We start from the raw sequence: 20722 nt of genomic DNA on the forward strand, positions 1-20722 counted from the left end.
ATGAATAAATATTATATATGTTATATATATTTTTAATTTAACACAACTAAATAATGACATCTCTAAATATTTTTATTTACAAATTAAATTTCACCTTTTTTTCAATTAATTAGTTCTTAAAATAATTAGTTTTCTAAATAATTATTTTTCTAAAATATTATTCTTTAATATAATTACCTTTTTTCTGAACTTTTATTTTTTAAAATATATATATATATATATTATATTCCTACAATTTTATTCAGAATATTTATTTTTAAAAAGTATTTATTTTTCGAGATAATAAAATTGTTTTTTGTTTAATTTTTAAATAAAACAAAATTCAAAATAAAGCTGAATATTCTGACATAAACCGTGTTATTTGGATAATCATTTAAAATATTATATTATTTGAATAAATATTTTGCATAATATACTATTAAATTTAATCAATATTTTAGTTGGACATTTTAAAAAACTAAACTTCAGAGAAAAAAAAAAGAATTGTGTAGATATTTGGATTTAAGTTTTCATCCAAATTATATATTCGCATGGAGAAATATTCATCATGGAGGTATTTTTTCCTCCACCCTTATTATTTCTTCGTGTGTGTATATATATATAAATAAGAGGTATGTAAAAGATAAAATGTCATTAGTTTCTATCATAAAATGTCGAGGATATTACAAAAAATGAAAAACTGAAAAACCTTAAAAAATATTTTAATTTAGTTTCTTTTCGATATATCCAGATATCGATTACATAGGATTAAAGATAATATTACCTATGAAGATTTAGAAGTAATAATTTATATAAATGATTTTATTCCAATTGAAAAATATTATAATTTCATGTTTTTGTTTCTGTAGGAAAGAAAGCAGTGAGACAATATGATAATGTAAAACATTAGTGAAACAAGTGTTTAAGGGCATGCGTTACACGTGTTACACAATTGAATCACTGATATTATTATCAAGGTTTTTTTCATAAATTTCCTTTTACCCTATTGTTTGTTTATTTTTAATTAATTTCATTATTCTATTAATAAAATAAAATGTTTCATCAAGATTTTCAATTTTAAAAATACAATATGGTTCTCTTAACAATTTAATCAAGAATTTTAATTTTCAAAATATATAAAAATGAGATAAATTTGCATTATTAAGTTTTAGGTTTAATAAAATTATCTTAATCATCATGATAATTTTTTTAATTTCATTCTACAATTTTTGAATGTCTTTAATTAGGATTATAATTTTAAATAACGAATTAATATAATTCGTTTAAAATTATGATGACGACATTTTTATAGTAACACGTGAACACGTGTTAATTTCGTCACATCAACTTTTGACAAAATTATTCATGCTATTCAAACTACAGGAATCAAATTGAAAAAATATATTACAGAAATAAAAAAGAACATTAAATATAAATTTTATAGATAATTAGTTATATATCATATTACATATAAATTAAATTGTTAATATTGATTTGTTAATAATACTCTACTGCAAATTACAATTTTAAAAAAAGTTGAAGAATATTTTATTGTAGTAAAAATACATGGAATAAAATAAATAAATAAAAGGCTTTTTAATTGTTTCACTGAAACAACACAAAGGAAATGGCGTTCTCTACAGTCAACCTCACCACTGCTCCCTATGGCTCGTGGAAGTCCCCCATCACCGGCGACGCAGTCTCAGGCGCCACCAAGGACCTCGGCGGCACCGCCGTGGATGGCCGTGGCCGCCTCATCTGGCTGGAATTCCGTCCACTGGAATCAGGGTAAGTAAGGTCTTTCAATTCTCTGTTATTTATCTTCTTTTTTTTCTATATGAAAGAGAAAAAGAGAGTGAAAAGCACTTTTGGAGAAGTTAGAAGTGCAAAAGAGTCAAATGTTCGCATGAAGCTTAACTAAAATGCATTGTTCTACATTTCTTTACCTTTTTTAACATTACACTTTTGTTTACTTTCGGCAAAAAACGTTTTTCGTGTTTATATTTTTTTTATTAAATATGATTATTATACATATTTTTTTTTAATATATGCTTTATCATAGGTTGAAATTTATTACAAAAACGAAAAAACAAAAAAATGTAAAACTAATTGAAATTAGTAAATTTGAGTAAAATTCAGTGAATAATAGAAGACGAATTTAAAAGAGTGGGTATACTTCTTTAACCTCATTTTTATATGATACATATTTTTAAATTAATTTATTTTGAAACTAAAAATTGAAAAGAAAAATAAAACTAAAAATATCCTAAACTATTTTTAAAAAGCTAAAAACTGATTTTATTTTTTAAAAATTTTGAAATTTATATCTAAAAACTATCTTTAACTGGACCTTAATTTTGTATTCTATTTTATCCTATCCTGCTAAAAGGATATGGCCACCCTAACTGGAATTGTAATGCTTTGTTCAGGTTAAAGAAAAGAAAAAATTGTAAAGAGAAAATAAAAATCAAATTTTTGCTTTTAAAATTAACTTTTTCTTCTTCTTTTTAATCAAATAAAAAAATGCATTGATTTTCATATTTTTGTTTCCTTCCAGCATTTTTCTGCACACATTCTAATGGGTGCAAAATAGTTTTATCTTAATATTTTCTTAAATAAATATGAAAGACTACATCATTTTTTTAAGTATAGCACCTAAATATTTCTAATCACTCTAATAAAATATTGTTACATTTTTATATAGTTAATCTTAAATATTCACCCTTTTCATATGGAATTTGCATGTTGACTCTTTTTGGTTTGGTAACTCTTTTTTGGTTCAGGCGTGGAGTTCTTGTTCTTGAGCCAGAAAACACAGGAGGTGAGGCTGTGGATATTACTCCTAAGGAGTTTGGAGTGAGAACTTTGGCTCAGGAGTATGGAGGTGGTGCTTTCACTGTTTCAGGGGATGTTATCTTCTTTGCAAATTACAAAGATCAGAGGTTGTACAAGCAGTCCATCAGTTCTCTGGGTGAGTATTGCAAGCATAAATTTTCATTATCCAATGCCATATTTTCCAATGTTGTTATATTGTTGCCATGAAATGACATGTTTGTTGGTGCCCCTTTGATCTGATGTGTAGTTCCATCTATGTTAAATTTGACTTCTATGAGGTAAAGGTAAAGTAAATAATCTGAATTAATTGATAAGAAAATCAAAGGTTAATATTCCCTCATTATCTGGTGTGAATATATACACGTAATATCAACAATTGATTTTCTCGTCAATATCCAGATTACTTAATTTATTCTCTAAAGTGAGTTGCTCAATCTAGAAGAAGAAAGCGTGTGTTCAAAATAGTATGGTAGTAGCATTCATCTTCCTGATAACTAACTTAGGTTACATATCATTTGATTAATCTAGGGAATATTGATTTTGCATTATGATAATCTGAGAAGGTGTATGTTAAGCATTGTTTGCATTTCATTGCTTGAATTTTATGGTTCATTGCCTTGTAGATGAGCCTCCTGTACCACTCACTCCGGATTATGGTGGACCTGTAGTCAGCTATGCTGATGGGATATTGGACACACGATTTAACCGTTTTCTTAGTGTTAGGGAAGGTAAGAAATCCACTATAAGTTTATCTTCAAGGCTCATGTTAGCTTGTTCCCACAGTATTGTTAAATCATTCATTTATGTGATCATAAATGCTTAATCATGTTTCTAGATCGTCGTGAAAGCAGTCTAAATCCACCTACAACTATTGTATCCATAGCACTTGGCAGCAAAGATGTTCAGGGTAAAAGTTTCTATCTTACTAGTGTGTTTAACTTGTGGAGAGGTTGAATGAATATCGCTGATGAGTATTTCATTGGTTCTCGTCCAAGGTTTTCAAAAGTTTGTTATTTTCAGTTGCTTGAGGGTTGTTTTCATTGTGAGTCAGTTATTTGATATGATGTCTGACTCGGTTATGTGACATTCAGAACCAGTTGTGCTAGTTGGTGGGAGTGACTTCTATGCTTTCCCACGTCTAGATTCTAAAAGTGAAAGAATTGCATGGATTCAGTGGAATCACCCCAACATGCCATGGGATAAAACAGAACTTTGGGTTGGCTATATTTCTGAAAATGGGTGAGCATAAATCTGTTATTATGGCACTACTAAGTTATAAGAATAAAGATAGTTTGCTTAACATGTAGCGATGTAGATGATATATTCAGTTCTTTTCTGAATAGTCCAACTCAGGTCTAATATTTTGTTGATTATGCAACACCATATGGTGTTCCCCTTTTCATAATTAAGAAAAGGATGCAAGGATTACTTGGTTTTTATCCACATTTCAAATCTCAACTATTAGCACAACTTATCCATCCTCTTATCTCCAAGAACTATATATATACAGGCTCATGCATAGATTTTATTCCCTCTAAAAGTTTTTCCTCTTTACCCTCCATTTTGTTTCCTGCTTTGTATCCTGGATCTCGTTTTCAAGTTCTACATGATAATCGGATTACATGTTTTTAGTATATGCATAGTTCATGTTTCAACTTAAAGCTTAATTATCTCATGGTTTCCTGCAGTGAGATCTACAAACGAGTTTGTGTTGCCGGGAATGATCCTTCACTTGTAGAGTCTCCAACTGAGCCCAAGTGGTCCTCTGAGGGTACATAAACCAGCCTTTTCGTAAACTCCCTACCCCAAACAATACTTAGTAGTTTATTCAACCAAAAGTTGACATATTAACTGTAACATCAATCATTTAGCTTTGTTTAGTAAATGTTTCCTTTAGATTGTCAAGTCATGATAAATTTTGTTGAGTAAATGTTTTCTTAAGATCATCAAATCATGATAACTCCAGACATAGGCTCAGGATCCTTGATCTATGTTAATTTGTGACCTATTAATGTTCCATAATTTCGAACTTTTATGTTTTTACTTTCATGGTTCTTACTCACGTTGGTTTCTATTCACATTGATGAAATTGATTTTAAACTTAGGACCAACTCCAATAGGAACATTTATTTTGATCTTTCTGTGCATTCTGGTTATTATATTTTATGTGACTATGCAGGGGAGTTGTTTTTCATCACAGATAGGGAAAATGACTTTTGGAATATCCACAAATGGGTAATTTTCATTCACCTATTATTTCTCCAAGCCATTAATTATGTGTGGCAGTTTTCAAGAACTTCTGATTTTCTAATTTTTGCATTAATAAATACTCTTTAATACACTGAATAATTTTGAAATCATGATGTTCAGAAGAAGGATTCGTAGTTAACTAGATGTATTTCCTGCTGATAAAATATAAATTTGCTGGTTTTGAAAAAATATAATTTTCTATGAGTTTTTTATTTAGATGTGTATGTGAGTGTATTTTGCATTGGAGTCCAATTTTAATTTTCCAAATTAAGATGTTGATATCATGTTAAGAAAGTAGAGTTTAAGCCTACTTTATCTTCACAAAACCAGCTTATAAGATGAGATTTGGACTTTACTTGTATTTTATGATTTAGCCATATTGCTAGTCGATGTGAGATTTTTAACAACAATGACAAACTCATTTTCTTTAAATGGCTAATTTCAAAATAACAATAAAAAAATTGAAGGCTTTTTACGTAAACACAATTTTTTAGCATGATTCATTCTAGTAAGCTTCTTTTGGGGCTTGATCCACTCAGTAAGGTTCAGGTCAAATTAGTTATACAAATGCTTTCTGTTGATATTTTATTCTTCATATGATCACTTGTTCTTTTTCTGTTTGGCTTGGATTTCCCTGTGCAAAGGATGGTTATGACAAATAATTCAGTTGCAAGCATGCTTGACTGTCTTTTCTGGTTGGACATGCTGTAGCCACTAAAACTTGATTAATTACGTGCATTTGACTTTTCCTTTTCTGACTTCTATAATAATTGACAGCAGATTGAGTCTGAGAATAAGGTCGTGTCAGTTTATTCTTTGGAAGCTGAGTTTACAAGGCCACTGTGGACTTTTGGTGTGAATTCTTATGAATTTGTTCAAAGTTCTCAACAGTTAATTGCTTGCAGTTACAGGTAATTCTAAGTCTACTACTTATAATTTGTGTGGGTGTGTGTCCAAATTGGTAATTCAATTCAAAGTTTTGGTTTTTGTAGGCAGCATGGAAAGTCATATCTGGGTATTGTTGATGTAGAGGGCTCAAAGCTAACTGTGATTGATTTCCCTTACACAGATATAAATAACATAGTAACTTCCAAAATTGCTTCATTGTTTTTCTCTTTATGACTTTAAATAAATTCTTGAAATGCATTAATAATCTTAGTTGTTGAATCATTTCATTAGGCGTCTGGTAATGATTGCCTGTATGTGGAGGGAGCTTCTGAGGTTCTTCCATCGTCAGTGGCCAAGGTACTTTACTATTCCACCAAGGATTTTAAATGGACAACTACAACACCTAAATTGTGGTGTGATTTTATATCATATGAATTGCTGCAATGCATCTGTAACATAGCCGCAACAGGGTCACAATAGAACTAACCACAACAGCAATTGCAATTTAGAATTTCAGCCATCATTGCATTTCATTGTTATTTCAATCCACCCCATAACAACTCTCTTGCTTTCCAGGTGACTTTTGATGATGATAAATCAAAAGCAGTGGATTTCAATATTATCTGGTCCTCATCCCCGGATAGTATAAAGTATAGTTCATACATCAGTAAGCCAGAGTTGATTGAATTCCCAACCGAAGTTCCTGGTCAAAATGCTTATGCATACTTTTATCCACCTTGTAATCCTGATTTCCAAGCTAGTGAAGAAGAAAAGCCTCCGCTATTATTGAAGAGCCACGGTAAATCTGGGTCCTGAATCTGGAATTATCACATTCTATTTGTTTGTATGATCAATTAGATGCTGAAAATAGGGTCTTCCCTTTGCATCCAACATTGTAGCTTAATTTCTAGTGATCTACTTGATAATTGATAGTGAACTGCCTATAAGTGTATGTTAATGCTGCTTATGTTGTGAGAGCATTGTAATGAAAGTGACAATAGTAATTTTGTGTTTACATTTTTTAATACATATTGTCTTTGGTTCAATTATATCTCGTGTCAACAGGACGGTACTCATGATTTTGTCGGTCTTTGCATTAGTTCGTTTTAAGTTTCTCATTGTAACAATATTGACATTAATATTCTTAATTTAATTCAGTTGTTTCAAAACAAGTTTGTCTAAAATTTCTTAATTGAATTCAGTTTTACCTGGTTACTGCTTTCATTGCACTTAATTACTTTTGTCAAAGTTGTCATGTGTGGGTTTTCTCACTCTAATGGCTTCATGCAAAAGAAACTCTTATATGTACGTTACTTTATTTTGAATATTTCAGGTGGCCCAACTGAAGAAACTCGTGGAATTTTAAATTTGAGCATTCAGTATTGGACTAGTCGAGGTTGGGCAGTTGTTGATGTTAATTATGGTGGAAGCACTGGTTTGTTTCTCATCTTGTCTACTACTAGTTTTATACCTCCTTTTCTCACAGTGGAAGCACTGGATTTTGTTTTCATCCTTTCTTCTTATACTTTTAGTCCCTATAAAATTTGTTTTTTAGTTTTGGTCCTTGATTTATTTGAGTCTCTGGAAACTATTCATTTTTTTCCTGTCACAATTAAATATTTTACTTGTAGCCTGCTTTAGTCACTTTGACTTGTTTAGAAGATGAAACTTAGTTTTTCTGTCTTTCATACTGTTTGGAAGGTTATGGCAGGGCATACAGAGAACGACTTTTAAGACAGTGGGGAATAGTTGATGTTAGTGACTGTTGTAGTTGTGCTACATATTTGGTAATTGTTACCTACTTTTTTGGTTGATGGATCTGTTAAGCAAAGGGGTATATGATATATTCTACTATCTAGGTGGACAGTGGAAAGGTGGATAAGGAGAGGTTGTGTATAATGGGTGCCTCTGCTGGTGGGTATACCACCTTGGCAGTTCTTGCTTTCAGAAATACTTTTCAGGCTGGTGCTTCTTTGTGTGGAGTGAGTGCATCTTCTGATTCTCCTTTTTCCCATTTATTCCCGTTGAGTAATTCATTGTTCTAATGATTATTACAAAATTTTGTTATTACAATAGTTTTAATAGATTTAAGGAATGAGTTTTAATTGTTTATAAATATATATACCTTTATAAATATATATACACTATCAAGTATAATACAGTATATGTTAACTTCAGCAAAGAATATAGCTATTGTTGTGCCTCTAAATGAATTGAGTGGAGTCATACTATTGAACTTTGATTTGATTTAAGAAAATTAGATACACAGCTTGATTCATTTATTTCAGCAAGTCAAATTAAAAGTATGAGCTTTTGTTAAAAAAAAGCATAAATTTAACTTATTTATAACTTTATAATAGACTCGTTATTTTTGTTGAACTTTCAAAATTACCTCGTTTAAATTATCAAGTCAATCTCAAGATTGAGTTTGCTTATTTAAATAAACAAATAAACTTGAACAAGTTGATGTAGAATATTTCAATTCCATTCATTTAAATCCCTTACTATTTTCGTTCCAATGGTTTATTTGCCAATGGGGGTCTATTGAACAGATAGCTGACTTGAACTTGTTGAGAGCAGAAACACATAAGTTTGAATCCCATTATGTTGAAAATCTAGCTGGTAAGTCAACAATGACCCTTTAAGGTACATCTAAATTTGTTGGTTTATTGTTTCATTTGGTGCTCAAACTATCTGAACTCAACTGGTTGCAGGAGGTGATAAGCAGATGTATGAAAGATCCCCTATCAATCATGTTGATGATTTTTCTTGTCCCATTATAATATTTCAAGGATTGGAGGACAAGGTTAGTAACAGTGTTATTATTATTATTTCCCTTACCATATCTAACATTTGAAGGACCATGAATGTAAATTGGAAATTGTCACCTTTTCAACTAAATCTACATATAATCTTCAAAAATCAAGTTGATCAATCTATGAACTGCAGGTTGTGCCACCGGATCAAGCTAAAAAAATATACCAGGCAGTGAAGGAAAAAGGTGTGCCAGTTGCTCTTGTTGAGTATGAAGGAGAACAACACGGTTTCCGAAAGGTGTGTTCTGGTTTAGTTATTTATCTTTTGGAATGAAACATTGACCTTATGCAGTAATGTGCTGGTGCAGGCTGAGAACATCAAGAATACAATTGAACAAGAAATGGTCTTCTTTGCACGATTGATTGGGCACTTTGATGTTGCTGATGATATTACTCCTATCAAAATTGACAACTTCGATTGCTAATGGCTTTTCCAGAGGTACTGATGTTGAATTTCTCTGTAACTATGTAAAAGAAAGTCCTATGAGCTCTGCAGTAACTGAGGAACTCTGCAGTAACTGAGGAACTCTGTTGAAAATTCTTGCCCCAATGAGCTTCTTCTGCCACATAACCATAGCAGCCCTCTGTAGAGAGTCTATATTAATGCTCATTGGAAAGAAGATTGTGCTGAGTTTCTACTATACTTTTATCTTGGAGTTCAGTTTAGTAGTGTATCTAGTTTTCTAATTATGAATTTATGTTTTGTAAGTGTTTTCAAGATACTCTATATGTTTGTTTTCTACAGTATCAGTCTTGTGTTTTCTACAAACACAAACTACACTGATATACTGTTGTTGGGATTTTTCATGTAATAAGCAAATCATATTTCAATAACAATAAATTATAAATAAATTTATACAAGACTATATAACATCATCTTCACTCTCACAATACCCATACAAACTCACCAAAGAATGAATGGTAGTGCTCAATTGCTCAGTGGAACTGATAATTTAAATATTTTTTAATTTTCTAAAACGTCTTTTAAACACAAAATCTTCTCTATATCTCATAAGAGAGTCGAATATGTGATAATTAATTTTAACACGTTGTATGGAAGAAGCCTAAAATATTATACAAATCTACGTGTTGTTGCATTTATATCATATGCCTTAATTAGTCATCTTAAAATTATATATTTCATAATTATTTCTTAATATAAAAATGTTTTATACATTGAATGCATTAAAAGTGTATACTTTTAAAATTAAAGTTTTATGTACTTTGGTGACATGACATGTGAGTTTTGTATTTGCTTGAAACATCAATTCATCTTATCCGAAACAATTGCGATCCGACCCCGCATGCGTGCAATGCGACGTCGTTTCTGGTGAGGAGCGAGTAACAGAAAAAAATATCATTTCTATCTCTCAAAGAGCTGCGATTTGTTGTTGAGGCAAAAAGAATGGCTTTTTCTGCATCCCTTATGCAATTCAGCAGCGTCTCTCTTCTCCACTGTAATCTGAATAATCCCTCTTCGTTACTTCTCTCTGGGTTCCCCAAAACGCTCTTTGGTTGTGGCGTTTCCCTCAAACTCAAAGGGAGTTCAGTGTGTGGGAGAAGAGTGAGAGGTGGGATTGTGAATGCCTCTTTGGTGGAGGCTCCAGTTTTGTGGGTTGGAAGAATTTGCATCTTCTATGCCCTTCTTAAAGCTGGCTTGGCTGGATCTCAAGCCAATCCACTTGTCTCAGGTGCCAAACCAAATTAATTAAAAAAAAAAATTGTTACATTTTTCTCACCCTTAATTTGGAAAAGGGCATCATTTTTATGTGTTATGTGTTTTTTCTTTCTTTCAGATTTGGAAATTGGGGAGAGTAATGATGAATCTGAAGTTGCTGCTGGTGCTGGTGACTTGGGTTTCTCTAAATGGGCCCAGACCATACTAGGAAAACCAGGTCTGTCCAATTCATGTCTGATGTACTTGTTGCTCATGTTCCCTTAGTTGTGATAGCTTCTTATACAACTGTGAATCTTTGTAATGGATTGAAGCTGGTTTGATTGTGCTATGTGTTAACATATGGGGTGAGTTGGTCAGTGAGGTGAAGGCTATTCTGATTAAGTAACCATTGTTTAATGGGAATGCTTGTGATTTGAAGACTTTTGGAAGGTAGTATAGGATCCATTTGGGTTATTGGGTGGTATTATATCTGGAAATGTTTTGGAGACTTGTTAGGAGGTCATTACTTGGTTTATACTACTTTTTTGGGCGAGCTCAGGGTAACTTATCTCTCCAGGTTAACTGAGACATGTTTAAGAGACTAACATCACTTAACAAATGTTCTTTCATACACATGACATCTGAAGATCAAACATTGACCACATGCTTAATAGTGTTTGTTATCTATCAAACATGTCACACCATGTTGGTGGGTATTGGGTTGCATGATACTTGATTCAGTGTTTTGGAGACAAGTGGAGTGGACTACTGAGGAGAAAGGTAGAGGACTCAGAACGATCTCGTATGCTTGGGACATGTGCTCACCAGAAGCAATTGGCTAAGGATGTTCCAATGTTTTGTTATTCCCTCAGTCACTGGTGAGGAAGCAAGAGAGGCAAGGAAGCTTGATTTGGCCATGCATTGATCCTCATTCCTTTGGAAAAGTCTCAACTTGATGGAGATCCATGTGACCTTCACTATAAAGTGGTTTTCAATTCAACCCTTTCTAGGATCAGGGGTATTAGTTTCTTATTTCCAAATGAGAAAGGTTAAATTGGTTTAATATTGATGGTCTTTGCTGCCTTGGATTACTGGTACTTGTAACATGTTTAAGCTTGAGGGGGCTGTCAAAACATTTTAGGGTTATTGGTCTTATTATTAATGGTTTTGGGCTTGTACTATTAACAAGTCCTTAACCTAAATAAGTGCATAAATAGTACTACTGGATTAGAATATTCCAACACCTACCACCTAGTCTTGTGTGTTATTGTTAGTTGCCTTACTTTCATTTTCCCTTTCTCTACACTTTGAATGCTTGCAAAGCCAATGTGTTTCCTTATCTCTGTCTTCTCTCTTACTATTGATGATGTTGTTTCAAAGTACATGTTTTCATTTTTGTGTATTTGTCTATGATCAGCAAAGGAAGCTGCTACTGGAAGGAAATTGGTTAGCAAATGGCATCCTACCACAAAGGGTACACTTAGAAGGAACTATAGAGTTCCATCCAAGTCCGAAGGGCGAAGACTGCTTAAAGCTATTGCATCTCTATTATCAGATGATGACCACTTTGTTGATGCCACTTCTCACAAGGTCTTAATTAATTTTTCATCAGCCCTTTCTTCTGTTTTTTCCATAATTTGATTCAAGACATGCTTGACTTACATGTTGCTAATGAAAAACCATTATAGGGTTGTCAAATCCGGAGGGAAAGTGCTCATGGAGAAAGTGTGTGTTGCAACAATGTGAGAGCTCTTTTTGATGAGCTTCCAACTCCCCATATCATTGTGGAAATCACCCCTTTTCCTGCTGGACCCCTTACTGACAGGGATTACATTAAAGCTGAGAAACTTGAGAAGACTCTCAGATCTAGTCCTTCTGTGTGATGTTTCTAAGAGTTCATGTTTTCATGTACATATACTTGCTAGCTTGTATATACGGACATGATAAACAGCAATTTGCATGCTTTTGAACTCTTCAACATTTTATTTTGAAGTGAATGATAGTCACAAATATGATCATGAATTTTTGTTTTCATATGGCACCAGTTATTTCAGTGTCTTCAGTTATCCTTCAATTTTAATTATTCCTACCTATTTTTTCTTTTTCTAATATATGTATTTCCACTTTTCAGTTGTTTCAATTTGCATAACAAAACAATCATTCTGTTAATTTATTGCAGTAAATTCTTCAGTCAAACGTACTTTTAAATTTATTAATAAAATACATCTATATTCCTGTTGTATTAATTGAAAGTGTATGAGTTCTAGAGATGTGAAAATGGTGAACCTTGTCTTGTTGCTGTAGAAATGCAACTTGTTAAATTGTTTGGATTAGTTTTTCATCAAGAACTTGATAGTTTACTGTGTATATATTGAGAACTGGGAGAGATATTTTCTTCTTCCATCCCATATTTTCTTCTCCCAAATTACCAACATGTCTATGTCATAACACCTTATTATAATCAATTTAAAATTTTAAAATTATAATACAAATTATGTAATCTAAAGTATAATGATATTCAAATTAATGAGCTTAAGATATGATTATGAATTACAGAATCTAGAATATGGTTCTGCATTAAAAATACAGAATCATTAGTTTGAAATATTATATTTCAAGTTATGAAATACTAAAGTCTGAAATATGATTTCAGATGATAAGATCTGAAATACTTAATAGATTAATAAATTATGTAATTTATAAATGTTTTAAACAGTAGAAATTCTAGAGCAATGGTATTTTTTACCATATATATTTTTAATTTCTATGAAAAATGAACGAGTTTGGATTTTGATTCTTATGACTTTTTTAAGTAATTTCATGTTGAAAAGCATAAATGCATTGTTTTCTTTTATTTACATTATCATGCAAAATTAATTAACTTCATTTATGTTAAAAAAAATAGTTAATAATGGGAAATCACTAGCGTAATCGTCTAAATTTTTTTCCAAAAACCTAAAATGGAAGTTATTTATTTATCAATGAATGTCAGAGCTTTAAAATAATGATTTTAGATTTTGAAGTGATAGAAATAAGAACTAAACTGAAATTCACTCGTTTTACAAGAACTAAAAAAATTATTTTAAATTTTATAAAAATGGGAAACAAAAAATGCAGAAATTAAAATTCATTTAGAAAAATTAAAAACATATTTTATCCTGAATGTAAATATTAATGTTAAATAGTTAGAAGTATATGTTTTACTAAAATATTTATTATATAAAAAGTAAACAAATCGGTCTGTTCTCTAACAAAAAATATATTTGTATTCCTTAATATTAGTTTTTTCCAAACAACAAACTTTAAAACTAAATAAAATAATAAGTATTAACAACTTGTAAGGTTAATCTTGAAGAAATAAAATAAAAATATTAAAAGTACATTCTATCATATTTTTATTGTCTTTATATATATAAAGCATAATTGTTATAACCATTAATAGATCTTCACTCGAAGAAAATATCATGTTCTATAGAAATATGTCTTATAAATTAGCAATCTGATATTAGCAATTTATTTTTCTTCATTTATTTTGTAATCTTTCAGAGTATTTCTGAAAAGAAACTTCCTCCTTAAAGGGAAGTACAAGAAGGCAAAATCTTGAATTTAAATGCATAATGAGCTAAATTTAATAAAAGGATTATGTTAAAACAAAAGGCCAAAAAATAAAAAAATAAAAAACTAATCTCATTTTCATTACTTTTAGATAAATGGTTAAATGGTTCTCGTTATTCCAAAGAAAGAGTCACAGTTGAATTTTGAGTCCTGGGGCCAGAAATCATCCTCGTGGTCTACAATCTATATGACAAATTCTTAGCCACATCAAAGAAAATCAAAATGCTGAAAAGATAAGCTATCATCTATACCTTAAGATGATTTGGTTTCCCTGCATCTTTGTCCTCAGACTTAAATTATACACTACAAGCAACATGCTTCTTGTAACTTACACAGAATTCTGCACAAAATGAAGCAAGGCCGTTCATGATAGATATAAGTGAGGCAGTGGCACAAGGGGCTGAAAGATCATCTTTTGAATGCTTTAAATATCAGTGGTGGTGATGAACTGAAACATGGTGAAAGTCTGAGGCAGCAAAAGTGCATTTATTCATGACCCCCTGTCATTTCTGAGCAGTTTTTTTTCTGGCAGCAGTAGATTTGTACTCTTACAATTCAAAACAAAACTGCTGCTTGTGGGTCATTCTTCAGTTATACAGGTGAGGAATCTCTGCCTATGCTCTCACATTACATTCTAAATCTTGTGTTTAAGAACATGGCGCAACTGAACCTTCTGGCTTTCCATCCTAGCCTCCAAAAGTCTGGCTTTCAAACTACTCTTCTGCACAGTGCGAGGAATGCACCCTTTCATGCCTCGATTGTGCAGATTTGCAGACTCAGGAGAACTAAACTGGATCAGAAGGTCTTGGGGGCTTAGTTCACCTTTATCAAGTCTCCAATCAGGAGACATTACGCCCCCATTGGATACCCTTCCATTTGAAAGCCTTCCATTCATTCCCTCCACAGAGATTATCTTGTAATTATCTCCACTGTTTGGACCAGACCTCCAAAGCCTTGCTATTGAGGATACCTTCTTTGATTGCTTAGCCGGTACTGACGAAACTTCACTAATTTCAGTTATTGGGGTCTCTACACCGGCATTTTCTTCCCATTCAAGCACACTCCTACCTGAGGCATTGCTCTCTCGACGATTCTTTGTCACTGATAGGGTACTCCCTTCAGGTGAACAACTTGATCCTTGATCCTCAACATGGCTCACAGTTTCCCATCCACTTTCATCTTCTTCAATATCACCATTGTCATCCATAAATAAATTAGAACATCTTCGGAAGTTATCCTTACTAATCATGTTGGCTTCAGGACTCACTGTGTGAATCTTTGAGGCGTGACTCACAGGAGAGTAAGCAACACATGATTCAATATCCTTCTCGTTGGGTTCACCGAAATTTAAATCTTCAAAAATAGAAAAAATATCATCTGGATTAGCTGGCTCATATGAAAATCCCTTGATGTCTTCAATGTCTACAGCAGCTGCAGCCTGTTGAAGTGATCGTGCCTCTTTCATCTCCTTTGCATTTGGGTTCACATTCATTGATTTGAGAAAGGTTTCCAAATCTGCAACCAATTTATTCATCTGTGAGTACTTCTCATCAAGAGCTACTTTTGCATCAATCAATTTCATGTGAACACGTTCTTCACGCCATACTTCAGCCATCTGCAACATCTTCCTCTCCTCTTCCACTTCTTCCCTAAGTTTCATAGATTCCCTCTTAAGTGCTTCAATTTCAGCCTTGTCTTCTCCAATTTCTTTAGCAAGCTCATCACAAATTTCCTCAATTAATTCTCTGGCCTTCCTTTCCTTCTCATAATCCTGTACGTAGCGCTTGGCTAATAACTTGGCATCAGCTAACTCATTAACCAGCCTGGAATTGACAATTTCAATTCTCTGCCTACTTTTCCTTTCTCGACTCAACTCCGATTTAATGTCATCAACGTAAGCACGAATTTTCTCATGCTCTTTGCTTCGCCATGAGGCCCTCTCTTCACCCACTTTCTTCAAGAAATGTTCAAGTTTCCTTTTGGAGGAGTGACGCTCGGTCTCAAGCTCCTGAATCTGTGCACGAGCCTGCTCTAGTTCAGCTTCAAGAGCAGATACAGCAGAAACAGTACTAACCTTTTGGTCGAGAAGTTTCATTTGACTGTAGATATTTTGCACCTCATCTGATGTTTTTAAACAAACAGGATCCCACTTTGTAGCACCCTCCATTGCAGTACTCGAAAACTGGAAAGACGGTTTGAGCTGAAGAAGAAAATAGACAGGTTAGAGATTAGCATTTTAATTGTTTACTCTTTCACTTGGAGAAAGTAAAAGTGAGACGCTTGTAAACTCTTTCACGACTGATATTTTAAATGACGTTTGTCCAACAATATGCACAATGCGTATCTACAAAGAAAATTACATATATACACACCATATATATAAGCAACACTTGATATCATGTATAAATATATACTATCAATAGATCTATCTTTTATACCATATCTGTTTACTTGTTTATAAGATCAAAGGGGCGGCTGTCATGCCAGCCTAGATGAGCATGTGTGTTACCTGAATGCTGGACATATTAAATTTTCACAACATTAGTTCTTGACCGTACGTTGCTGTAATATTCTCAGTTTCTTTTGTATCTATATTATATAACCTAACTTAATGACATAGAAACCTGTAGGCCAAAACATAGACTAATCAAGTTTACTGGCTAATAAAATCAAGGTCTGTTCTGTGCTACTAGAAATACTTCCACTTCCCAAATCATATAGGATTAAGGAGCTTTTAAAGAGGGATTGGCTCGTGGATATCTGCTAACTATAGTGAAGCGAGTCTGCAGAATCTAGTGTTCTTGCACATAGCAAATTCAGGAGGAAGAATTCAAATCTGCAATGATCAACCTACTGTTCTATTAATAGTCTTCTGACACATGATTGTAATGGGACCCTGTCAATAGATTAGTCTCCATGTAGTTTGTTTATTGTTTTGGGAAATTAAAGCATTTGCAGAACTGACTGAGGAGCAAGACCGTGATGCAGGAAAGGGAATAACAATTCAGTCTGTACTCGATATATCTGGTGTTCGCTGTATAAGAACCTTCAGTTGTCCAGAGCCATTATTATATTTGTAAGTAATAAATAAAAAACATAATACCTCACAAAAATGTCCACCCTTAGTCCCTGAAATCGTACGAGGACTTTGTGATGAATTCTTCATAGTAGAACCATGCATCATGCCATTTTGATGGCTGAAAAACTGATGGTCTACATGGCCAGTTTCATGCTGCAGATAAGTGATATCAGCTCTAAACTAATAGAAAAAAAGGCTATAAAATATATAATAACAATAATTACACAAAATGACATGCATAGATAATTACTGACTTCTAGTAAATGAAGAATACAAATCAGCATACTGCACATTTCACTTAAGAACAAGCATTGAAAGCACATCATGCAAACATTTACAGGACAGTACAGATACTAAACAACACTTATAACAAATCCAATCATCTTGACAGACGCTAGTCAAGTCATTTCTCCAATTATTACCAAGGGCAATAATGAGTTCTGCAGTAGACCAACAATCATTCATGAGTCAACTACACAACACGTATTTATTAGGCTTTAAATTATTTTCTTTTCCCTTTCATTTAAGGCCATGAATTACTCCAGTGCCAATCTTTCCATTCTTGCATAACGTCCCTCATTAGTTATCAAACATTTATTCATTACTGGTTACACTTAATGAACTTCAAACATTTAACACAAAACTAAACAACCAATAAAAGTTTTAACAAATTATCAAAAGTACTAAAACCAGATTCAGAGAGACAGAGAGAGAGAGAGAGAGAGAGAGAGAAAGAGTAAATCATTTCAATTTCCACAAAAAGCCTACTAAAAAGACCTTCATCACACAAAAAGGAACATGCAGAATAATGGGAAAAAAATGGATTCACAAAAAGGTCAAACCTAAAACTTCAAAATTAAGCAACAACAAAATAACGAAAATATATATGAGAAAAGACTTCCTTTTGACCAAATTTAATTACAAATATGTCCCCCAAATTTCACTTTATTACTTATTTTCAAAAACTTACATAAAAACCAAACAAAAGTAAGATAAGAAAAGAAAATAAGAGTAAATAACTTATCTTCAAGTCATAAATTTGTTGAGAAACTACCATAAAAGATGGTTTAAAAGATTCCTGAGTGAATCACGATGTAAAACGAGTAAAAAATTTATAAAAACAAAAACGGTAAGTAATAGAAAACATTTTCTGAAACTAAAAATTTCAATCAGAATCAACTAATGCAAGTAAGAAAAAAAATTCTGAAATCAAAATCCGCAAATGCAAGTAAGAAAAACAACATTTTCTGGAACTCCAAAGTTCAATCAGAATCAGCAAATGCAAGTAAGAAAAAAACAAACGAACGATCACAGAAAACATAGAGGGTTTTACCTGAACAACTCCCAACCGATCTTCACTGATCTTTCTCAAACCCCTTCGCCCTCCGCCATCACCCGCCGAGGTTTCCGGAAGCTGCAGCCGCCACAGTGCAGCAGCGAGCTTCCTCACCGACACAGCGGCGGGAGGCAGAAGTTCCTTTTCCCTGTCGAGCTCCTCGAGCGGATCACCGCCACCACCAACGCTCCCCTCTCTGGCGCCGCTGTGGATCTTCCACTTGGACAGGGGGGTCTCCGGCCTGCTCCGTTTTCCGGCAGCACCTCCGGCAAGCCGCTTGAGGCGAGCCGGAGTTCGGGGTTGCCGGCGGGATGGCCGGCGGTGCAGCTGGAGATCGGAGTCAGGCGAGGGAGCTGCAATGGTCGACAGAAATGAGCGCGGCGCGCGGGTGGTGTCGCCGGAGATCTTCATCGGCGCCGTCGAGTGTAGGCCATTGAAGGAAGTGTTGTGGAAACTAATGCTTAAAAAATAGAGAGAGAAAATGTGAGAGAGTAAGGGTTGGGTGAAGTTTTGGTGAACTCTGAGAGAAAGAGAAAAGAGAAAGAGAGTGAGAGAAAGAGGTTAACGTTTGCGTTTTGTGTGATGAAAAAGAAAGATCTGAAAGTATACTGAGAGAGAAAGAACACAAGTATACGTTACTGTATAGGTCTTCGCGTATCTTTATACGGTCAACGTATCTCTGCTACACTCTACTTTACATGTCTCTCAAATACTACTTTTGTACTATTTCTACTTTTTTTTGGTGAATGGTCATCTCAGTTTCTTAAGAGAGTTTAAGGCTATTTTTTGTATTTACGATAAATAAATTTTGTATTTGGTTGTTGGAGTTTATAAAATAATCAGAAATTGAAAAGAAAAACATCATAATATTTATTTGATATGAATTGCAAATTTTATTTTATTTTTTAAATATTTTAAATAGTGGTTTCTTTCTTTTTAAATAGAATGCAATGAATTATCATATTTTTTATTTGGTTACCTTATTCTTGTCTTAGCAGTATTTTACTTTTTATTGAACATATGTGTCCATTTGAATTTTAATAAAAATATTAAAATAATGAAATTAATTCAATGGGTATTTTTTATTATTGTTTAATTTAAGCATGTTAAGTTTATTAGTTATTATAATAGTTATCTTAGAATGTTTTAATGAAAATGAATTTTAATTGTTTATCACATAAAAAAATAATTGATTGATAAGACTTAAAAATAAACTCTAAAATAGATTTCCTGTTTTGTTAATATATTAAAAATGACAAGAATAACTAGTAAACTTAAAATAAGTTATTTTGAAATAATTAAATTAAAAAATATTCATTTCTAAAGAATGTGAATTTACATGTTTTAAAACTGTCACATGCTATGTCAACTTCTTACATTAATTATAATACAATATGGATATGAAAAGTGTCATTTTTTTCGTATATTTTTATATGAAAAAATTTAAATGAAAAATATCATTACAAAATTAACATATAACATTTTTTTTGTGTGTAATTGATGTTATATGTGTGACTATTTATATTGATAGTCAACTGAATTGAAATTTCACCATTTTTTATATTGATAAAATTTGCATGAGTTATACAACCAACTCAACTAACATAAAATGTTAAAATAATTAATATAAAAAAAAATCCTTCCTATTATTGATGTTTGATTTAATCTTTAAAACCTTAAAATTTGCACACACAAAAAAAATCTTAGTACTAAACATATAAAGTTATAAATGATAGTTTTTAATGAAAAAAATGTGAGGTAATAACATGGAAACATAATAATAAAAATTTAAATATACTAAAATTAGTGAGTCTTTATATTGGTTTCAATAATATACATTCAAACATAAAAAAAATCTAACAACTTTTAAAAGATAATGGTTAAGGAAGTTCACATAAGACTAATATATCATAATTAAAATTTCTTAAATATAACATACATGATTATTCACAAAGTATATACTTAAAGAAAACATATGTAAAATATTTTTCTTGATTTTTCATCATTTACATTATATGTTACAAGTGTAGTCTAAATATCTTATTCACATAATCCTTCCAATATTTAATTTTCACATTATTTTTAAACTAGGTCAATTTAATTTATCTCTTAAATAACTAACATTCACATCATTCATAGAATCTAAATCTAAATGTCAAACTATTTATTAGTGTATAACTCTTGACTTTTCAATAATAAAGACAAAAATGTCATATAAAAACTGAGAACACAAGTCATAATATTTGAAAGCAATTTTAACCAATAAA

At 32.1% G+C, this 20722-nt stretch overlaps 3 protein-coding genes across 5 annotated transcripts; 2 read left to right on the plus strand and 1 right to left on the minus strand.

The window, feature by feature from the left end:
• The first annotated feature begins 1579 nt into the window (after window positions 1–1579).
• On the plus strand, window positions 1580–9656 carry LOC137831219 (peptidase uncH). 3 transcript variants are annotated; one of them, XM_068638810.2, is made up of 19 exons: window positions 1580–1767; window positions 2763–2950; window positions 3438–3542; window positions 3650–3721; window positions 3906–4053; window positions 4503–4585; window positions 4994–5049; window positions 5842–5975; window positions 6057–6147; window positions 6244–6309; window positions 6529–6751; window positions 7286–7387; window positions 7654–7739; window positions 7812–7934; window positions 8505–8574; window positions 8667–8758; window positions 8902–9006; window positions 9077–9207; window positions 9284–9455. In XM_068638810.2, exons 1-18 carry the CDS (start codon window positions 1607–1609, stop codon window positions 9191–9193), a joined length of 2022 nt encoding a protein of 673 aa, XP_068494911.1. In that variant the 5' UTR covers window positions 1580–1606; the 3' UTR covers window positions 9194–9207; window positions 9284–9455. The 3 variants fall into 3 exon arrangements, with proteins under 3 accessions (XP_068494911.1, XP_068494910.1, XP_068494912.1); XM_068638809.2 differs by having other exon boundaries at window positions 1581–1767; window positions 9077–9656; XM_068638811.2 differs by having other exon boundaries at window positions 1581–1767; window positions 5845–5975; window positions 9077–9656.
• A 355-nt stretch (window positions 9657–10011) lies between these two features.
• LOC137831220 (6,7-dimethyl-8-ribityllumazine synthase) lies at window positions 10012–12459 on the plus strand. The gene is made up of 4 exons (XM_068638812.2): window positions 10012–10459; window positions 10565–10663; window positions 11843–12015; window positions 12114–12459. Exons 1-4 carry the CDS (start codon window positions 10174–10176, stop codon window positions 12306–12308), a joined length of 753 nt encoding a protein of 250 aa, XP_068494913.1. The 5' UTR covers window positions 10012–10173; the 3' UTR covers window positions 12309–12459.
• A 1632-nt stretch (window positions 12460–14091) lies between these two features.
• On the minus strand, window positions 14092–19227 carry LOC137831217 (uncharacterized). Its single transcript, XM_068638808.2, has 3 exons — window positions 18453–19227; window positions 17144–17272; window positions 14092–16240 (listed from the first exon to the last, which is right to left on the minus strand). Exons 1-3 carry the CDS (start codon window positions 18864–18866, stop codon window positions 14675–14677), a joined length of 2109 nt encoding a protein of 702 aa, XP_068494909.1. The 5' UTR covers window positions 18867–19227; the 3' UTR covers window positions 14092–14674.
• Window positions 19228–20722: the final 1495 nt, after the last annotated feature.

The sequence above is a fragment of the Phaseolus vulgaris genome, chromosome 6 (assembly GCF_051622355.1).
Source record: "Phaseolus vulgaris cultivar YP4 chromosome 6, ASM5162235v1, whole genome shotgun sequence".
Taxonomy (NCBI): Eukaryota; Viridiplantae; Streptophyta; class Magnoliopsida; order Fabales; family Fabaceae; genus Phaseolus; species Phaseolus vulgaris.